Genomic DNA, 19,937 nt, shown 5'->3' with positions numbered 1-19,937 from the left:
AACAGCACAGCACTCTAATGCATCCAGAGGGTAGTGTTGTTTCACTTGGATGGAGTTCACATTGTTCACTCATTGCTCTCCAGTTTCCAGGAATTAAGGTGGAACCCTGCACATCCCCATAATCTCACTGTCAGGCATGGACTTCAGCTGCCCAGCACTGAGCTGTGCTGGAGGAGAAAAACTCTGCCACCTCTTGTTTTTCTCTGAACACACTTTGCACATTTATGATCCTTGATTATTTCCTGTGTTGATCAAACTCTGGAAATGTTTATTTCCTGGGGATTCCAGTAAAGTATGATTAGATGCCTTTTCTTGAAAGAAATGTAAATATGTGCATACCTGTTTGAAAGAGAAATACTGAATTCCCAATTCTGTTTCTCCATCTGGATAACATTGAAACAGGAAATTATTATGTGGCAAAATATAGTTTTAAATCATCATAGGATTGTAGAATGGTTGGGGTTGGATGGGACATTAAAGATCAACTCATTCCAAGGCCCGTGCCATGTGCAGGGACACCTTCCACTATCCCAGGTTGCTCAGAGCCCCATCCAGCCTGGCCTTGGACACTTCCAGGGATGGGGCAGCCACAGCTGCTCTGGGCACCCTGTGCCAGGGCCTCACCACCCTCACTGGGAAGAATTTCTTCCCGATATCCAATCTAAACCTGCTCTCTGTCAGTGTGAAGCCATTACCCCTTGTTCTGTTACTCCAGACCACTGTCAAAGTGTTTCTTAGAGTCTCTTCAGGCATTGGAAGGTGCTCCTAAGTCTCCTCCTAAATTCTCTTCTTTTCCAGGCTGAACAATCCCAGTTCTTTTCGCCTGTCTCCATAGCACAGGGGCTTCAGCCCTCTGGCCATATTAATGGCCTTCTCTGGACCTACTCCAACAGGAGAGAGTCCAGATCAGAAATCAAAGGGATTCTTATTGATATGATGTAGAGATTTCTGTGACTGATTGCCCTCACAATTGCACCAGATTTATGGGATACCAGTCTCACAAGATTTAATGTGGGCATGAGATCCACCTGTGTGAGATGTGTGAATCCTCATGCTGAGGGGTAAATGGACATTTACACTCAACAGGTTTAGTGTAACTATGCCAAAATATAGCCAAAATTGGCTATTAGGTCTTGTTGTAGGTTTTTTTTTAAACTAGTGATAAACCTCCTAATGGCTCCAGAGATGAAAAGAATTGGAGCAATGTACAGTCCATTAATTGCTTTTGCCTCTTCCTTAGCTGAGCCTTCCCTTGGAGAGACAGAGCAGATTACTGTGCAAATATTCAGTACCAATTCTCATAATATAACTCTCCCTTCATTCTGTACCAGTTCTGACCGTATAACTCCCATCACCATCACTCTAAATTTACCTGAACATGAAAATTTTCCCCTGAATTACTTAACCTGGAGACACAGATTCATGATACTGTTGTTTGCTTGTTTGTTTTTGTTTGTTTGTTTGTTTTTCCATCTCTCAGGCTTTTGTCATTGCTGTCACCTCTGATTTCATCCCACGCCTTATGTATCAATATGCATACAGCCAGAATGGAACCATGCATGGCTTCATCAATCATACCCTCTCATACTTCAATGTCAGCCAGCTCAAGGCTGGGACACAGCCAGAAAACTCCTTGTTTGCACAGGAGGTTTCATTGTGCAGGTAAAGTGCTTGTAAGGGCAGTTTGCATAGTTGAGGGAATTTCCTTGGCTCTTATGTTGTTTTTCAAAGTGGGAATTGATAAAATTCACTTATATGGCCACATATTTAGCAATATTCATGTCCCTTTGAAAATGTGGTTCTGGAAGTGCTGCTTTTAGAGAATTTTCACTGTGTTACAAGGTCTTTAAAAGGGTTTTTTTCAGGGCATTAAAAGGCAAAATATACAATTTAGACAGACTTGATACACAGAAAAAAGCAAACTAACACTTTCTTTACTGACAGATACAGCTTTATACATTAAAAATAATGATTTTTTAAAATGGACACCCAGTAATTAGAACCAGATTCTATTTTATATCATGATTTTATTTATTTTATGACAGGCTTTCTCTGTCTTTATTAAATTCAGTCCTTACTTGCTGAGATAGGAGTTTTCAATATATTATACTTATCTTTAGAACCTGCACCAGTCGCCATGTACCTGTCTTCTATTTCAGATACATCTTTTCTGACTGGGGAAAACAGGCTCAACTTCATTTAAAATATGTCCCAAATACTAGATACATATAGAGTAGTTCCAGTTTGTATGAGAAGTCACTAATGTGGCTCCAGCTTTCAAAGTAACTTGGTATTTTTGTAATAATATACAGAAATTCAAAGAGCTGGCTTAAGGCATTACAGCCCAACAGCCTGTCTCCCCTTCCTTCTTGAGTCCCTTGAAATCACCCTGTGCTTGGTCTCTGCAATGGCACAAAATAATTATAAAAGTTCCTCTTCCATTTATTTAAGGATAGCCTTAATGTAGAGTGGTTTTCCATCCCTTGCTTTGATGTGCAATATATTTCACAGTGATTTTAAGTGGGGTATATATCTTACCCAACTATAAACCACAAAATGACACATCACAGTTTCTTCACTGGAAGCAGGGTAAACAGGGAAAGAAATCTGTCCCTGTCACTCTGGCAGTGCTGTTGGCATTGCCTTTGTGGGGAAGCTACCTTCTCACCTTGACTGCAGCAGAGGACAGATGAATGCACTCCTAATTTTTAAGCAACTTACAAGCTAGTGAGCTCTGCAATTCCCCATTTCTGCAGCTGGGACTTGTTAGCAAAGTGTTCCCTGTTAGAGTATGCAGCATCTCCAGACTTTCAGATCTGTAAGTCTGTGAAATGCTTTTCCACTCTAGCACTTTTTAATTTTTCATCCCTAAATTCGCATGTGTTTTCTTTCAACAAGCATCTTGATCCACTTCACTGTGATTTTGCTACTTTCATTATGCTGCTTTTACCTTGTTCCAGCCACTGGCCTCTGTTTATAGATGTGTAAGTGCTGGTGTGTTTGGAAATATGTACATTAACAACAGGGTGAAAAGCACTCCACACATTAGTATGGTCATACACAGCCAAATACTCAACAGAGCCCAAATACAGGGAAAAGGGAATCATCTACACTGTGTTCAAAAGTGGTCCCTGCCTGATGACACCATCTGAGAGACTGAGAAGAAGAAAAATATTAATGTGTTAGTATGAGTAAGACAGAACTATGGGAACATTTCTCTTATCAGGAGACATTCCAGAAAATATGTCAGCATCCACAAACACTGTTTCTCATTATCATCTGCCTCATTTGAATCTTACCAAAATCTCAGCTGTGGACAGAGCTATCACTGTGATAAAGTATGGTATCTCTAACTTGCGTCCCAAGAGACAGGCAACCAAACACTGCCCCTCAAGCTGGAAATAAAATCTGTGTTTCTGTTTCTGGCAAATGCATTGGGAACAAGCTGACCTCTCTTATTCTTAGATTTCTGTGACCTCTGGAAATAAATGTAGTTGTAATGAGGCTGCATTTTTCTCCTTATGGGCATTGCCAGAGATTAGGTATCTTAAAAATAACCATAACAAGCCAGAAACAACTCTGCCACTGAACATACAGAATACATTCTTCAAATATTTAGAGCAGCATTTTTTTTAGTGCTGTGAAGTCTTTGGCACCGCTTCCAAAAAAAGGTTGCTGTAAAGCTGTTCTCATGCACAATATTAGTTGTAATTTTACTTTTTTTCTTTCAGGGAAAAATATGTCTGGCTGAAGGCAAAATAGTAGCAAATCTTGCTAAGATATGGGTTATTTTTGTTGGTTTCTCCCTTTTAATCCTTGTAGCCTTGTATGATGATGGAGTACATACAAACATACTGGTCACACTGAAAAAAGGAAGCAGCAGTCATTCAAGGCACTTTTCCTTTAACATGGGTCTACTCCAACATTCAGCAACTTTTTAAAGTGTCTTTAAATTTATTTTCTTAATGTCATGGGATTCATCTCATGTTCCTAATGATCAGTGGTGGATGCTACCTTTTTTCCCAGACTAATATTTTTTTACTCCTGCACTGCAGATTCTGTGATTATGGACGTTTTCTCCAATTTCTTCTAAAGGCCAGCTGAAGAAGGAAATTAAACAGATTAGCTTATTTGGACTGATTTGAAATTCCACCTATATACATAGTTAGATTTTTTTTTTACCAGTCTTTTTTTCCCCCCACACAATAAACTTCTGAAATACATTAATATTGTCTTAGCTCTATCTTCAATTCCTTCCACCCAGCTTCCCCTCTCCTACAATTCTCTACTTTCAGTGCACATTTTTCTATTCTTCCTGATAACTTTTCTGTGCTGTATTCTTCAATCACGTTGACCACTTCATATTCTTGTCCTTTTTCTGTGGAATTACAGTTGCTTGCTATTTTGGAAACACAGTTGTCTTTGCAGCACTGCTTGGTTGCTGTTCCTACCATATCTGCTGAATCAAATATTTTAAGAGTGAAGTATTGAAGAGGTGAGGGAATCGGAGAATCACAGAATATCCTGAGTTGGAAGGGACCCACAAAGATCATCAAATCCTGACCCTATACAGAGGACCCCAAAAATGACACAAAAATCGGAGGATATTGTCGAAATGCTTCTTGAGCTAAAAAGATGGTCTTTGTAAAAAATAAACTACCTGTAGAATCTAGGGGTTAGAAAAGGCCCTTTGGAGTCCCATGTGCCAGAGAATAATTAAAAAAGGAGGTGGGGAGGAGGCCCAGCTACCTCATCTATAGCTCTGGCAACATTTTCCTTCATGATAAATAATTTGCTAGTGTCTTGTTGAGTGTAGGTTCAGGCATCACAAGCAGTGTGATTCCCAGCTGAGCCAGGTGAAATTTCCAAGGGATCTGATGTCCTGCAATACTTACATAGTTTGTGAAGCTCAGAATGCATTAAATGGAAAACCCATCACAGTTGGTGACCCTTCCAGGTGAACCTGGGCTCCATTTCAAGACTGGGATTGATTTATAGTGGTCAGCAAAGTCCACAAGAATCTCAGTGGCTTTCCTTGGCTTTGATGTTCAAGCAGATTAAGTTCAAGGGAACTGACTTTAGCCCTTGATGCAGCACTCATACAGATTTGAGCAACATGTGGGAGTCCACAATGTCCAGAAAAGTACTGGGGGGGGGGGGAGATCTGGCAATGCAGGAACAGCACAGGAATCCTAAGACAGGACTTGTGCATGCACTGCTGAGCAAAACCATCCAGGGGCTAACACAGACCAGGGAGTTCTTCCCTAAATTAACACAGCCCCCAACTTAAAGTGGTATTCTTCTTCCCATGGGCTGTACCTCATGTCCTTTGTCTCCAGAAGCTGCAGCACAGAATGACATCCAGCATTCCAGACTCGGTTTCTTGGGGGTGGGGAACAGCAGGATGTAGGGAATGCATGGACTGCAAATGTGTAGCTTAACATGCAAAACCATGTGGGTAGAACCTGAAGGTAATTTTGGCAAGCGCACCTGCAAACTGAAGCTGACAGATTTTATATATGAACCCTCTCCATTATTCCCCAATGGAGGCTTTTACACAGTCTAATGAATCTTACTGTCAGGATGGGTTTTGTGGTATTCAAAACAGATTTTCCCTTTCTTAATTTCATCCCATTACTCCTAGTCAAACACTGGAAACAGCACTAAATTATCCCTTTCAGTCCTAAGGGCACAGCTGAATGGCTGAATGCAGTAATCCAGGTGTGGATTTACCTGGGCTGTTCAGAGGAAGGCTAATTCCCCGCCCCAGCACCATTGTGACTTTTCTTGATACACCCACAAGTCATGCACTGTCGTGCTGCCATATTTCAAACTTGTGCTAACTTGCTAGACTCTGCAAGCTCCAGGCTATTTCCACTTTCAAACACTATCACTTCAAAATCCTTCAAGTGTTTTATTTTTAATTATTTTCTGTTTCCCCATATTATTCTCATTGTGTTTCCTGTCTCCACTGCTTTCTGTGTTTCCTGCTATTTGCAAAACTTTCCAATTTAGGAGCATCTGTGATTTTTATTAGCCTGTTGTTTACTTCCAAATGATTGATGATAATACTAAAAGCAACAGTCTTTACACCAAACCACTAAGGCTCTGTTTTATCCTGTCCAAGGCCAGACAATTAATTTAGAAAGTGCCTTCCCCATGGCTCCCCCTTTCGTTAATGCAAAGACAGGAATCACCAAAGCATGAGTCACATTTTATGTGGGCTGAATTATTCCCTAAATTAATCAAGTTTCAGGTGAAATGAATGCAGGTTTGTCTCCTTCAGTCTGAAAATGCCTTGGACTATCTCTCTGCTTTCATTTCAGCATTTTATTACGTCTACATTGATGTCAATTTACATTATAAAATAAAGGGGACTTCTGTCAATTTCCTAAAATCTGGACATTTCAAAAGTTAAAAGAATGTTCTGACTTTGTTACAACTGTGAAAACCAGACTGAGTGTGTTAAATTTAGTGGAGGTAGTCCAGCTCTAATTCTAAAGTTGTATTTCATAATAGGGGTTGAAGTAAGAACATCTGGAGGATTTGATTCTTTGAGTTTTGTGATCGGAAAATGCGCTAATCACAGCAATTGGCGCTGGAGGAAATTGCGGTAACTGTGATAACTGAGCTGTTTCCATCTCCAGGTTCAAAGACTACAGAGAACCACCTTGGTCCCCACACCAGTACGAGTTTTCTAAGCAGTACTGGGCAGTCTTGTCCGCTCGCTTGGCTTTTGTGATTCTATTTCAGGTAAGTCTGCTGAGTGGCTTCACTTTCAGACACAGAAATATCATCATAGATGGATCCAAATGCATGTTCCAAAACAGTCCATGTCTAATAGACATGGAAAGCGAGATCCACAGCTTCCTTAGCCATTGGTGTTAGCAGTGATCCCCAAACTACCCCAGGCTTTTGAATGTTTAAGTGGACTTTGTCAACTTTCATACTCTGAGAGGCACCACTTGTAGAAAGCACATAAATGCTGTGTAAGCTTGTTAACGGTTGTTTTTTACCCAAAACAAAAAATAAACAGAAGTAATAAATCATTGAAAAGTTTTTCTACTCTCTTGAATGGAGCAGAGTAAATTGTCCCCAGTGTGAGGATTTCATTAGCAAGGGATTTGCCATCATGGCTTGCCTTTCCATTGGCTTCCTTTTGCCCTCTTCAATGATCTGGGATCCTTCCAAAACCAAATTGGGCCCATCCCTCTTTTTCAAATCTGTCTTTTTTTTTCCCCCACCTGCCAAGCGTTCCCAAGTTTCTATGAATCTTGCCTGGTTTGTATTGCCCTCTTCTGCTTCTTTACCGTGCCTTCAGTAATTTTCCACCACTGGCTGCAAAGCACTTGAAAGCAACTGCTTCTGCTGGGCTTCAAACCCTCTGCCTGCTCTGCCAGAGAACATTCCCTGCTTAATTGGCTCCATTGTCTTGGATGGGGATGGAGAGTTCGTGCTAGCAGCCCTGTCAGCCAACTGCTCCCACACGTTTCCAGGCATTACACAACTCACCTCTCAAAGCACTATGACAATACAAACCCTCAAAGCATTTCTTACCCATAAGATTTCACAAGCAAGCAAAACTTTTTGCCCAGTCTGCTTCCTGCTTGATGTTATAAGCAGCACCTGTAATCACCTTGACACCTGAGGTTTGGGATTTTGGCTTGCCCAGTGTGGCAGTGTAAAAAACAATCCTGTTTGTCAGCAGACAGAAGGATTTGAGGACAGAATGGCCATGGAAGTTGTCTGCTGTGTGCTCAGGCCACACTGGAAACACACAGGTATCTTTGCCTTGTGTTTCAGGATTTTTGATGGTATTGGAGGATGTCCTTATGTTAATGGATTCTGAACTCAGTACCAAGGAATTGCATGTTGAGAACTGAGCACCTTTGGATGCCTGTAAAGAATAATGTTGGTTTAGCTACTAAGGTCATAGATTATTTGATGATTCCATGTCCTTTCCTATTTCAAACCTAACTGAAGCACGTGTTTAATTCAGCCTCTACACTGAGGGGTAGCTGTGCACAAACCTGAGCTGCTCCTTGAAGTAAAGCCTTAATCAACTGCTTAATACCACACACCACCAGCAAAATGTGTTTGACATCTGTCTCATAGCTATAACAAAGGTTTGGTTTTGCTCCAGTGCGAGTATTTTTGAGTTTTCATGCTTGCTTCACATCTGCTGCTGTGCTTGCAGAACCTGGTGATGTTCCTCAGTGTTCTGGTTGACTGGATGATCCCTGACATCCCCAAGGACATCAGTGAACAGATCAAAAAGGAGAAGACTGTGCTTGTTGACTTCTTCCTGAAGGAAGAGCACGAAAAGCTGAAGCTGATGGAAAGCTTTATTGCACACGACAAGCAGAAACGCAGGAGCGGGACCAAAAGCAGAAGGACCAGAGCTGCCAGCTTCTCCCAGTGTCACCGCAGCCCCAAGGGCAGCTTCACCTCCTTCAGCTCACAGCACACCGTGGTGTGACTCCTGAGGGAGGGAACAGCCTGTGCTTTCCTCTGCTTACTACATGGTTTGATAACTGAGCCTAGAATGAGGGAAGGAGAGAAGGGACAGGGAGCAAAAGGAGGCTCTTTATCTTCCTTAGAATCTCCAAGTGTGAGTGGCTCTGTTACAATTTAAATGCCCTCTGGGCTGCAGCATTTCCAGATTTCATCACTGTGAGATAAGGGATATAGTGGGGCTGTAGCTGATAATGCATGCGAGTTGGGAAGGCATGCGGGAATTCTCTTGGCAGGAATTCTCCTGGCAACCATCCCTCCTCCTGCAGATGCCCGATGGGTCACTCCTGCTCTCATCTCTATCCTTGGGCAGGTTGGACTGACTGTGGAGGAGGACTGACCATGGAGAAGGACTGTCTTTAGAGAAGAACTGACCATGGAGAAGGGCACACACCTCATGGTCTCATGGGCTGCAGAGGGTTTGCAAACATATGGAGTCTGAAGGAGTCTGTGCTTTCCTAACCTACACTGCCAGAAGGTGCCACCTCTGGAGGGCACGCAGGGCTCTGGGAGATGTGGGAACAGAAGGAATTTAAATCACTGGGCACTTGCATGTATGGATATATTGTGCTTTGCTTAGCGGTAGCTGGAATGCATGTGCTGATGAGCAGGGAGGCCATCAGAATGGCTGAAGCTCCCAGAACCAGGGAGCTCCTTTGCACCCATTGTCCTGAACAAAAAGCTGAAAGCCAAACCTTGCATGTTTGATTCTCCTCTCACTTAAACTTGGAATTCAGCCAGTGTCAAGAAGAATCATGCCACTGAACCACCAGTGCAAAGCTGAGGAGTGAGAATGGAATCAAGCCCTGTAAATCATGTGTCATCTCCATGTACACTGTATGTAAAGTAACCAAATTTGCTGCTGTTGTGATTTACTGTAAAGTAAAATATTTTGCAAAACTGCATTTTACTGGAAGGTAAACATATTCACTAACCAATCTTTCACCTACAAGCATTTAAGGAATAACTTTACCCTTCATTAATGAAAATTAAACTTAAAAAATCTGTTTCTTTTCCTGTTGATTTTGTCTCTAACCCAGCTTGAAATTCAGAGTCTGGACAAAAGGTTTTCTTCTCATTTTGTCTTCTCAACAATACTTTCAAAACCAGAAAAAATACAAACCAAAAGAAATACTTCCGCTTCAGCTATTCTAGTCAGGATTTCTCTTTAACATAATAATGTTATTTTATATATATCTGAAGCCTAAAATTTTACAAAATTTTACTAATGTCTTAGAAGATTTTTCTCTGTGACAACTTGTGGTACATAAAGAGAGGTGCAAAAATAATTTCTGTATTCGTTCAGTGCCCAAATTAAGGCACCTCAAAATGGGAAAACTTTTTCAGGCAGGCTGAAATGAAAAAAAAATCTCAGAGCTTTGTTTTTAAAATTTACTTTTGGGTTATGTATTCCTTCAACATAGAAATGGAATTTGAAAAGATAATGTCAACTGAAATAAAATCACAAATGTTTAACTTTGTTGAAAAAAAGTGAGTCCTCTCCAAAGGTTTTCCTCTTTTTTCCTGTCAAAACTCCTTGTTTTGTTTTGTTTTAATTTTTTTAGGTGATTGAATGACTTTTTCTTTGTTTGTTGTTTGCTTTTTAAGTCTTTGGCTCCCTTATGGAAACCTGTGACAGGGCTGAGACATAACCTTTGATTTCTTCCTTCTAAGATCAACATTTAAATGAGGGAACGGTATCTCCTCAAAAACAAGTTGTCTTATTTTACTTTCAAAATGCCAACAAAGCCCTGTTGGGGATTCCATGGTCAAATGTATTAAGAGAGTCAATATTAATAGCATCTATTCCCTCTTTTACACCAAGAGGATGCTCTACTGTTGGACCTGGGGATTTGAAACTGTTGGGTCTTTGAAAGTATCTGTGCTTGTTTTTTGCAACCCTAGTTTTTTGAAATTCAATCAATTCTCTTGTCCTAAGGTGACGTTATGATGCATGTGTGTTCTGTGTGTTCTGTTTATGCTGGATATCATGTTCTGTGCCTTCAAGACTGGCTCTGAAGAGTGAATGTTTTGTTTTAGTTTTGGTTATCAGCCTGTTCCCCCACGGCTGGTGGGACACACACACAGGGCAGTACATGGTGCTGCTTTTGCTTTTTGCTTGGCTTTTCACTTTGCTCTCGCCCTTGCTTCTGCTTTGCTCTTGCTTTTTCCTTCTTCTCATTAGCTAGTTTAGCTAAGCAGTCCACATTTTCCCTGGATTGTTTCTCCTTTCCCTTTTTTGGACCTAGTCGAACCTGCTCCGGACCGGGACCTGGAAACACTGAGAGTTTGCACCTTGTGGCTGCAGCAGCTGCCCCAGCGCCAGAGGGACTGAGAACAGAGCGACCACTCCTGAGAGAGACTTTCTGAATTTGTCATCTCTTCAGAGCAATGAAAGAGTGTTGTCATCCGGTATTGTTCATTTTGTGTGCTGGGGAGTGCTTTGCCTGTTAAATAAACAGGTTCTTTTCACTTCTCTCTGAGGAATCCGTGGGTTTGCTTTTTGGAGGGGCTCCCTTTTGGAGGTTTTCTCCGAAATTTGCCCTAAACCAGGACATCTCTTTACTCCGAAAAGCCTCTGATGGGGAGAAAATATCTTTCTAAACAGTAGAAATATCAATCTTGTTTGTCATAATTCTTCCTCTCCTTTTTCCAGGAATGTGGGAGGGTGTGCAGAAATGGATTTAGAAAGGGATTGCACACAGGTTGCACGGCGATGAAGGATGTTCAGAATTAAGGGTTTCCTTAAAATAGCACCATTTTGTACATTTTGTACACTCTCCCTCCACCCAGGAAATACCTTTTTAAAAACTGTGAGTCACTCCAAAGCAATCAGAAAAATGTTATTCCAAAGTTGAGTGCATGAGGCTGTTGTTACATAGGATTTCCATAACAAGCAACTGAAATGCTAGCTGTGGTCCAAAAATTATAAAGTTGTTCTTAATTTCCTGGCACAAGGAACCAGAGAAGCCAGCAGATGCACACTGATGCTCTGCAAGTTCTTCTGAGGTTTATATATTTCACCCAAACAAGGCTGGGAAAGAGGCATGGCAGCAATCCTGGCTGATGTCCAGATGGGATCTCCCTTGGTATCACAAATGGGACAGGCAGCTTAATTATCTTTATCTCTGATACGCTTGCTGTTTCCCCCTTAAACTTGACAGTTTAATTCACTGAGGATTCCTGCAGGTTTGATAGCTGACTCAGGTGGACTCCCTGAGGATTGCACCCTTTGTTGTATTTCTATGGCAACCTCTGGATTCTCCCGACACTGCTTCCCATCAATTGCTGTAATTGTAGATCCCTGATCAGGTATTTGGGCATTCTCAGGTTCCAGCTTATCTTTTTTGGACAAAGCCAGACTTTATCTCCCCCTTTTTTATTGGCAGGATAATTTTAAGTCCACCCACAGAGCTCCCCCTTGCCATAAGTTGTGCTTCAGAAGCAGAGAATGACTGTTCCAAGAGATGTGCATGGGGATGCTCCATGGGGACCAAGGGGATAGAGATGCAAGTAGAGGCACAAGGGTAACAAAACCTGTGGGCTATTGTCACGCCTTGCTTTAGCAATGAAAACCAGCTAAAATCTCTGCAGGGAAAAGGGGGAAAAAAGTAAGCAGAGAAGGAATTGCATACAAATTTAGTGCAGAATTTCAGTTTTGGACCACTCCAGATATAAAGTAGAAACCCCAATTAAACAGGCAAACAAATGAAAAGCAGCATGTCTGTGTGTGTGAGTAGCTAGCACCACACTGGGTGCTACAGCTAGTACCAAAACTCCAGATCCAAACTCTAGTATGCATGGAGCTTCATCAATAGGAACATTTGAACCTCCACATCTAATCAGAGCAGTGCAAATAGGAAGCAACAAAAAGGAGGAGTGGAAAGGCTTGTATAAAGCTTTACCAGCTCCAGCTGGATGTAAGCCTGTCAGATCAGGCAATGTGAGGTGTGTTTACCTGTCCAGCAGAAACTCTGGTTTGCTGCTCTGTTTACCACAACTTCTCCCCGGGAATGGTGGTGCAGGGTAGTTTCAAACAGCTCTGAGGAGTTATTCAGGAGAAGAAATGGACCCAGATGGAAGGAGCTTCCTGCTCCAGAGTCACTCCATACTCAAATGCCATCAGTTAGAAGATCTATCTGATCCACACAGCCACATGAACCCTCTTCCTGTGCTTATCTTTAGTTTTAAAGGGGGTTTTCAGGAACTGAGTGAAGCTGTGGGAATGTTGGCCTTTTCTGTCATGTCTTCTTCATGCAGATCTTGCCCACTTTTTAAATCACCAGCCCTAGATACATTTTTTTGTGATGGGTATCACTGGCTTTTCAGTCCTCATCTCGGGATATAAAAAACTTTGCTGTCTAGACTACTCCTGCAACATTAATGACACTAAAACCTTTCCTTTTTCCAAGAAGAAAAGGGTGACCTCTGTGGAGGTCTGCTTGTAAATAAGTGGTTGGAAATGCCCAGTCCATCACACACAGTATTCGCCACTGTTAGAAATAAACTCCTCTGACTACAGCAATATAACATCTGTTGCTGCTCTGCAGTCTCACCCTTTAATTAACCACAGATGGTCTCTCTGTTCCGCGTCTAGTCTAATTATTTTGCTTTTGAAAATAAAAAATAAAACAGTTTTGTTTGTGAGCTGATCTTTGTAGGTAAATTCCTGAACACCCTGTACTGGATGTCCTGTGTGTCCTGGAACACAAAATTTCAGATACAACAGTAGAATTTAAAGGTAGGAGAGGAGGAGGATTTACACCTGAACTCCCAGTTCTTACCTTGCAAGGGCCAACAGTCCATGGTTCATCTGAAAGGCCCGCAGACAATGGAGGCTGAAGAATATTTTTAGCAAAAAAACGAGTATAGAGTCTGTATGAGCCGCATGCATTCTTTTCAAAGAAAGGTCTGCACAAGTTTTTTACTAAACATGTTTTGATCTGTCCTAAATCCCCCAGTGCCACCAAAACTCTGAATATTCCCTGCAGTTCCCATCCTTTACCAATCATCTGCAAATGAATTCAATTATTAATTGATTATTCAATTATTAATAGCTGCATTAATTAACAGGGTGCCTTGCTTCCTCTTTCCCAGCCACAGAGGAATTGTTAAAATCAACCAGATTCCATAACAACTGCTGAGACAGACTGATAATACTCTTTATTGTACATAATGATCTAACTGAATATTTTATTTTTGTGTATTTTCAGTTGCTTGTTGACACAATTCTGCAGCTTTATTTTTCCTGATTCTTAGGACTTTCAATAAAAACAAGTCCTCTATTCACAGTGTTTCCAAGCCACTCCTGGTTCCATAGATACAGCTTCAATAAGCAAAATTATTACTATCAAAGAATCATATGTGTCTCTAATGCAATCACCTGAGGCAAGGAATATTCAAACCTCACTGAAATCAGTGGAAGTCTTTCTTTTGGCTTCAGTATCCCCTTGAGCTAAGGGGGCTTTTTTCCTCTGTTCAATTCCATGTGCAGCTTTTAGCAGTTAGGTAGAAAAACTAGGATAGCAGTAGAAAAATGTGCATCCCTAGCAAACTTCCATTGCTGTGGCCTTCAGTGAGTCCCACTGTGGAAAATGTGCACTGCCAGCAGTTTGGGATTTGACCCTGCATTTTCCAGCTACAGGATCACTCTCCAAATCTGGCTGGCAAATTTTGTCTGAATTCATCCTGGTGTTAAGGGCTAGCTTTAGTGAACTTGATTTCCAGAACTGTGCTTCCATGGGGAAGGACTTAAGGCAGATGCAACTGTTAGTCCCTTTTGAAAGCTATCATCCTTGAATTTAAATATATAAGGAATATTTAAATATATAAGGAATATAATGTTCCACCATCTGGTTAAACCTGTGCAGTTTATATCACAGATATCAATCCTTATATCAGGCTCCCTGTTATCTAACATTGTAGTGTCTGATTTCAGTAACTTTAGGGATGCGATTAATAGGGAAGCAATGTGATCCAACAGCTTGGAAATGCTACTGCAGCCCTCCAACTGAACCATGCAATTTTCGGAAAGACAGTGGAAGGTGTGCCTTTAGGACCAGAAGGAAGCTAGGTAGGAAGGTGGAAATGGTCAAGGAGAGGAGCTCCATGAAGCTGTGGGGATAATGAGGGCATCTGCACAATTTTTGCTGGTATGTCAGAGCCTCCTAGTGTCTTATTCCAGTCCACAGCCTCATTCTTTGCTGGAGGAAGCTGTTCTCTGCTTAAAGGGAAATCACAACCCTACTTGAATCTGCCCCACAAGGTGAAGTCCATTTCTGCAGTGATTCCTGACTTTCCTGCCTTTTAAGCACAAAAGGCAGCAGAAATCCAAGCAAAAACCTTGCACAAATACACAGCGATATTCTAACATTTTCTGGCCAGCACTTATACAGAGTCCTCTCCTAATGAGCTAATTCTTAAGAGGATTATTTTCCCAGAGCTTTTCCAGTAGCCACTTTAAATAAGGGTCAAACAAACATGACAATACTCTTATATTCAATCTTGCAGGTGTGGTTTAAGGTTTCCTCTGGCATCTAGTTTTCCCCCCATCTATTACGAAGCTTTTTTCAAATGATCATTATTTTTAATGCAACAGCTATGTATGACTTGTACAACTCGAATCTCAACTAAATTCAACAAAACATCCTCTGTTGATGCTAGGAGAGGATTTTGACTTGTTTTTGTTGTTATTTTGCTACATCTAATCTTTTGCGATACAACAACATATTCTCATAAGAGTTTGGAAACACAGAAGGTCAGTAAGGACATAGCCCTTTGAGGATATTTAGATCTAGAATTGTATTCCTACTGCCAGGACTGATGAAGAGCCTGAAAAGGGGGAAGATTTAGTTTACAAAATGTGGACTTAGCTATAAAACCAAAATAAATCAACAGTAAAGATTGGATTAACGGGTTTCATTTTTCTGTCTTTTTTTTTCCTGACAAGAGTAAATAAATATACCCCTGACACTGTTCATTCCAATGACATGTAGAACTGGTTCCAGTAGATGGAGCAAGAAAGCAGAAGGAAAGCAATGCCACATACCCAGGGCACTCAATCACAGGAGGTGGGTATTGAGTCATAGAATCATTTAGGGTGGAAAGGACCTAAAAAATCATCATGTCCAGCATGTTCATGGGGCAGGACATGAATTGCACACAGGTTCACAGAACAAGCATCAGAGGAGAAAGCACTCTGAAAGCTAGTCCATGGCTTCAAGTTCAGTCAGGAACACTCTTCATCTAACTGACACTGACAGGAGTTTTTCCTTGGAATTGGCTTAGTAGCTGAAGGAAAATAACTTGGGATTTTCTCCAAAACCAAGAAAATACATTAATTATGACTGGCTTGTTAGTTTCTTGGCTTTAGTGGAGATTACATCAGTTTAATCCTTCAGCAGAAGCTAATGCTGTGAAGAAGTATTAAAAGATACAAGCTTTACATTTCCCATATATCTCAAGCCTCTTATTTCTCACTGCCTGTCTCCTCTGACTCTGCGTGTGCTGCATGTTTTATTGTTTATTATCAGTTTGTGTGTCATGGCAGGGATCACATGCCCTGCACAGGCACAAACCAGCTGAGCCCAGATCCTGGGAGACACTGCAGCACCTCGGGAGCCAAAATAAGGCCAAGCTCTTCATTTGGGATGAAATTACTTTTTTTTATTATTATCATTTTTTATTTTACTTCTGCCCAAGTTAATATCTTCTAAAAAGTTACCATCTTCTAAAAAACAAAATAAAACCCACCACCAAAAGAAGCCCCCCCTTATTATGGTGGAAATGAATGAGAAGAGGTCATGCTGAAATCAGTGATTTTTTTTTTTTCACTGGACCTATTTATCACAGAAGCCTCCGGCAGACAAGCAGCAACATCCGCGAGGTCTGCGTCCCATCATCATCCCAGGAAATCTGTGACACCCAGCTGAAGGGAAAAGGGAACATCTGGGAGCACTGCTCCTTCCTCTGCTCACACTTCCAGGCTCAGGGGAAGTCAATATTTTTCGTCTTGCTCTTTCCCTAACTCCCAAAGCTGAGACTCAGTCCTGTGGGACCATCTCCAAGCCCTGTGTGGTCACCCCCAGTGGCAGGTATTTTAGAGGCAATTTCCACAGGAGTTTTTGAGAGCAGTCTGCTTGCCTTCCCAGCTTCCTCTCTCTGTGATTTCCTGAGTCCCTTTGCCAAAATTGAGCTGACCAACTTATTCTGAAAATATGTGGTCAACTTCCTTTTAAAATCATACAGAAAAAAACACCCAAGGCCCAAGAAAACTATTGCAAAGGTGCTGAATTCCTTTAAAAGAGCCTGCTTTCTGAAGGGCATTTTTGGCAGAGACGGTGTGTCTATGTTTACCATGTGTAGGACCTGGCTGGGATGAGATACTGGTGCTGGCACCTGCCTGCAAGGCTGCCTTGAAGCTGAGCAGACTCTGATCAGTGACTTGGGTGGGCACACACATAGTGGAAATCATGGAATCATGGAATGGTTTGGGTTGGAGAGGACCTTTAAGATAATCTCATCCCAACCCCTGCTGTGGTGTAACAGAGGCCTTCCAGTGTCTGAAGGGAACCTACAGGAAAGATGGAAAGAGACTCTTGACAAGGGCTTCGAGTGACAGGACAAGGGGCAATGGCATCACACTGACAGAGAGCAGGTTTAGATTGGATATAAGGAAGAAATTGTTACCTGTGAGGGTGGTGAGGCCCTGCACAGATTGCCCAGAGAAGCTGTGGCTGCCCCATCCCCAGAAGTGTTGAAGGCCAGGCTGGATGGGGCTTGGAGCAAACTGGGATAGCGGAATGTATAGGTGGTTCCTGTGCTGAGGTTCCCATCCCAGGGCCAGCAGCAAATGCATGTTGGTGCTGTGGTCATTCTTTTATTGCCCTCCTTTCTGTGACATGTTTCTGGGGCTGCCTCAGCTTTAGAGTGCCCAGCTTTGGTTTGTAATGTCACATCACCCTTGCAGCAGCACTGGTATGGGAGCATCTGTGCCTGTAGTGCATTATAGACTGCAGTGGTTCTTCCTGCTTCAGGTAACCCCAGCAGGTTTGTATGGCTCCCTACTTTCTCTTTTTTCTTTTTTAATTAAAAAAAAAAAAAAAAAAAAAAAACCAAAACAAGCCAAAACCTGCCAGTTTTTCTGTCTATTAATTCTCCCTTACCAGGTTCAAAAGCAGCGACTCACTCATGTCCAACAAAAGAAGCCTTTTCTCAGATGTTCCCTGGAGGTCTGCTGTTCCCTTGTGGTCCTGCAGCAGGTCAGCCAGGAGCAGACAGAGAGGAAGCTGAGCTGCTGGAGCAGGGGGTACAGGGCAGCCAAGGGAAAGAACAGGGATGTTCCCACCTACCAGGCCTCGCTGCAGATGTGTGTTCAGGTACACACCACTCATACGCTGCAGGGACAAGAGGAGGAGGGTGGGCCCCTGATGTGAAGAGGCAAACCCAGTTCTCTCCACTTTCTCTCCCTCCAGTAAGAGGACAAGACATGGGAGTGAAGGGAGCTGGAACCAGGGAAGGAAAGGAGCCAGGGAGTAGGAGGCTGTGGTCACACAGCATTTCACAGCTGTCCCCTGCCACTGCTTGCACAAGCAAGTGCTCGGACAAACACCTGCTTGGACAAACCACGTGGAGCCCTTCCTGAGCTGCACAGGACCAGGCCCTCTGCCTGGGCCTGGGGAAGCACAGGTGAGAGAACCTAATGCCAGAGAGATATGTGGCACTGTTAATTAGTCTATTTTTGCAAAGAATCTGTGTCTGGACATAAAAAATTTCCATTCCAAGCTGTAACAGAATTGCCCATGTCAGCCACTCAGGCATCACTGCCTGTATGGCACGTCCTTGCAGTGATGGTGCACCTCAAAGAAACACAAGGGCAAAGAATTCTGCTCTGAATGTCTGTAAATAATTTTTAATTAGCACCAGTTTGGGAAGGGGAAAAAAGAAGTGTTTTGCTTGTAGATGCTTTATGATGGAAAAGGATGGGATTTGTTAAATAAATAATTCCTTTTGAATTAGTCACCAGGACTAATTAAGTGATACCAAAGGGACAAGGAATCAGAGGAGCAAGTTTGAAAGAATATCTAGCTTAAACATAAGATAGAAGTAGTATTTGAAAATATCAAAATAAACAGTGTGCGTGAATGTTTTTCTTGGGATGAGCCAAGGGAAATATTTTCCTGGATTTGGCCCATACAATGTGCAACAGATGAAACCAATCTGGTTGTTCTTTTGAATGAATTGCACAATTAGTGGATAAAGGGAGATCTAGTGGATGCTTAAGCAAAGCCTGTGTGTCATTTGAGCAGCATTACCCTCTAAATCCTGGTGTTTGAGTCCTTCCTTATCCTGTAATTGACTTTCCCTGTTGGTGATGTGACTCCTTTGACTCCAAGGGGCTGATTTCACCTACTGGAAAGAGGAAACGTCTCTTTGATTCCTGGCAAAAATTTTAGATGTTTCAGCTCTACTGGCAAGAAGTCTGCACTTGCTGGAGGATTTTTCTGCTCCTTTAAAATAGAGATACAACTAACATCTCTAACGTGATCCCGGGAAAATCTATTAGTCACAGCCAAACCATCCAGGCAGCCCAAGGGATGCTCTGCCCCTGCAGTGCTGCTGCCAAGGGTTTCCTAAAGCCTATTGGGTTTTCATTCCAGCAGCTACCCATGGGTTCTCAGCACAGCCGTGGATGTGGAGACCAGACATCCCCCTTGGAGTGGCCACTTGCTCTGCCCTCTCAGACTCTGGCACCAATCACCAAAGCAGAGGTGAGAGCAGACCCTTCAAGATCCAACAAGAAATTTCAGATCCTGTGCTGTCACTGCTGAGGCACGCTCCCCATCTGCTCCTGGTCCCTTCCTGTGTAAAACCCAGGGAAACTTCAGGGAGCTCTGAGGGACACCTCCAGCTCTGGAAATGAGACAAAACAACACAAAACCAGTGACATTTACATGCCTGTTGTGGCACATGGTAAGCATTAAATGCAGAAGAGGCTCCGATATGACACTGTGCACAAGTTTCTATTAAAACATAAAATTTGCCTCTGTCCTCAGTACAATTTGCTAGTAACAGTAAACCTGAATTTCCCAACACTGCTCAGGAAAGATGTTTTTTTAGTATGTGCTTGTGTGTATCCCTGGTTTGTGTGATTTCCAAACTCAAAGCTACGTGAAGCTGGAAGGAGCTTCGGGAGCTTATATCAGCAACACATGAACAAAAATTGTCGTAAACCCAGTGTAACAATCAAAAAAGCCAAGCATTAAAAAAAAAAAAAAAAACAAAAAAAACAAGGTGAAGCCCAAATAATAAAACAGCAATAAAATACTACAAGAGCTTTGGGGAGACAAAGCTCAAAGGATAATTTGTGTCCAGCCTTTCCCAGCTAAGGCAGAAACAGAGCTATGCTGCATTACTGAGATGAA

At 42.1% G+C, this 19,937-nt stretch overlaps 1 protein-coding gene across 1 annotated transcript in view; it reads left to right on the top strand.

Annotated features, from left to right (window-relative positions):
- ANO2 (anoctamin 2) overlaps positions 1–8,479 on the top strand; it is a 160,887-nt gene extending 152,408 nt beyond the window's left edge. The window contains exons 23-25 of the mRNA XM_058804969.1: positions 1,481–1,662; positions 6,648–6,753; positions 8,198–8,479. Of these exons, the coding sequence (XP_058660952.1) occupies positions 1,481–1,662; positions 6,648–6,753; positions 8,198–8,479 (570 nt within the window). The remainder of the gene's footprint in view (positions 1–1,480; positions 1,663–6,647; positions 6,754–8,197) is intronic.
- Positions 8,480–19,937: the final 11,458 nt, after the last annotated feature.

Source organism: Ammospiza caudacuta, chromosome 5, assembly GCF_027887145.1.
Source record: "Ammospiza caudacuta isolate bAmmCau1 chromosome 5, bAmmCau1.pri, whole genome shotgun sequence".
Taxonomy (NCBI): domain Eukaryota; kingdom Metazoa; phylum Chordata; class Aves; order Passeriformes; family Passerellidae; genus Ammospiza; species Ammospiza caudacuta.
The sequence above is the reverse complement of the archived record's forward strand: the minus strand, read 5'-3'. Positions and strand labels throughout refer to the sequence as shown.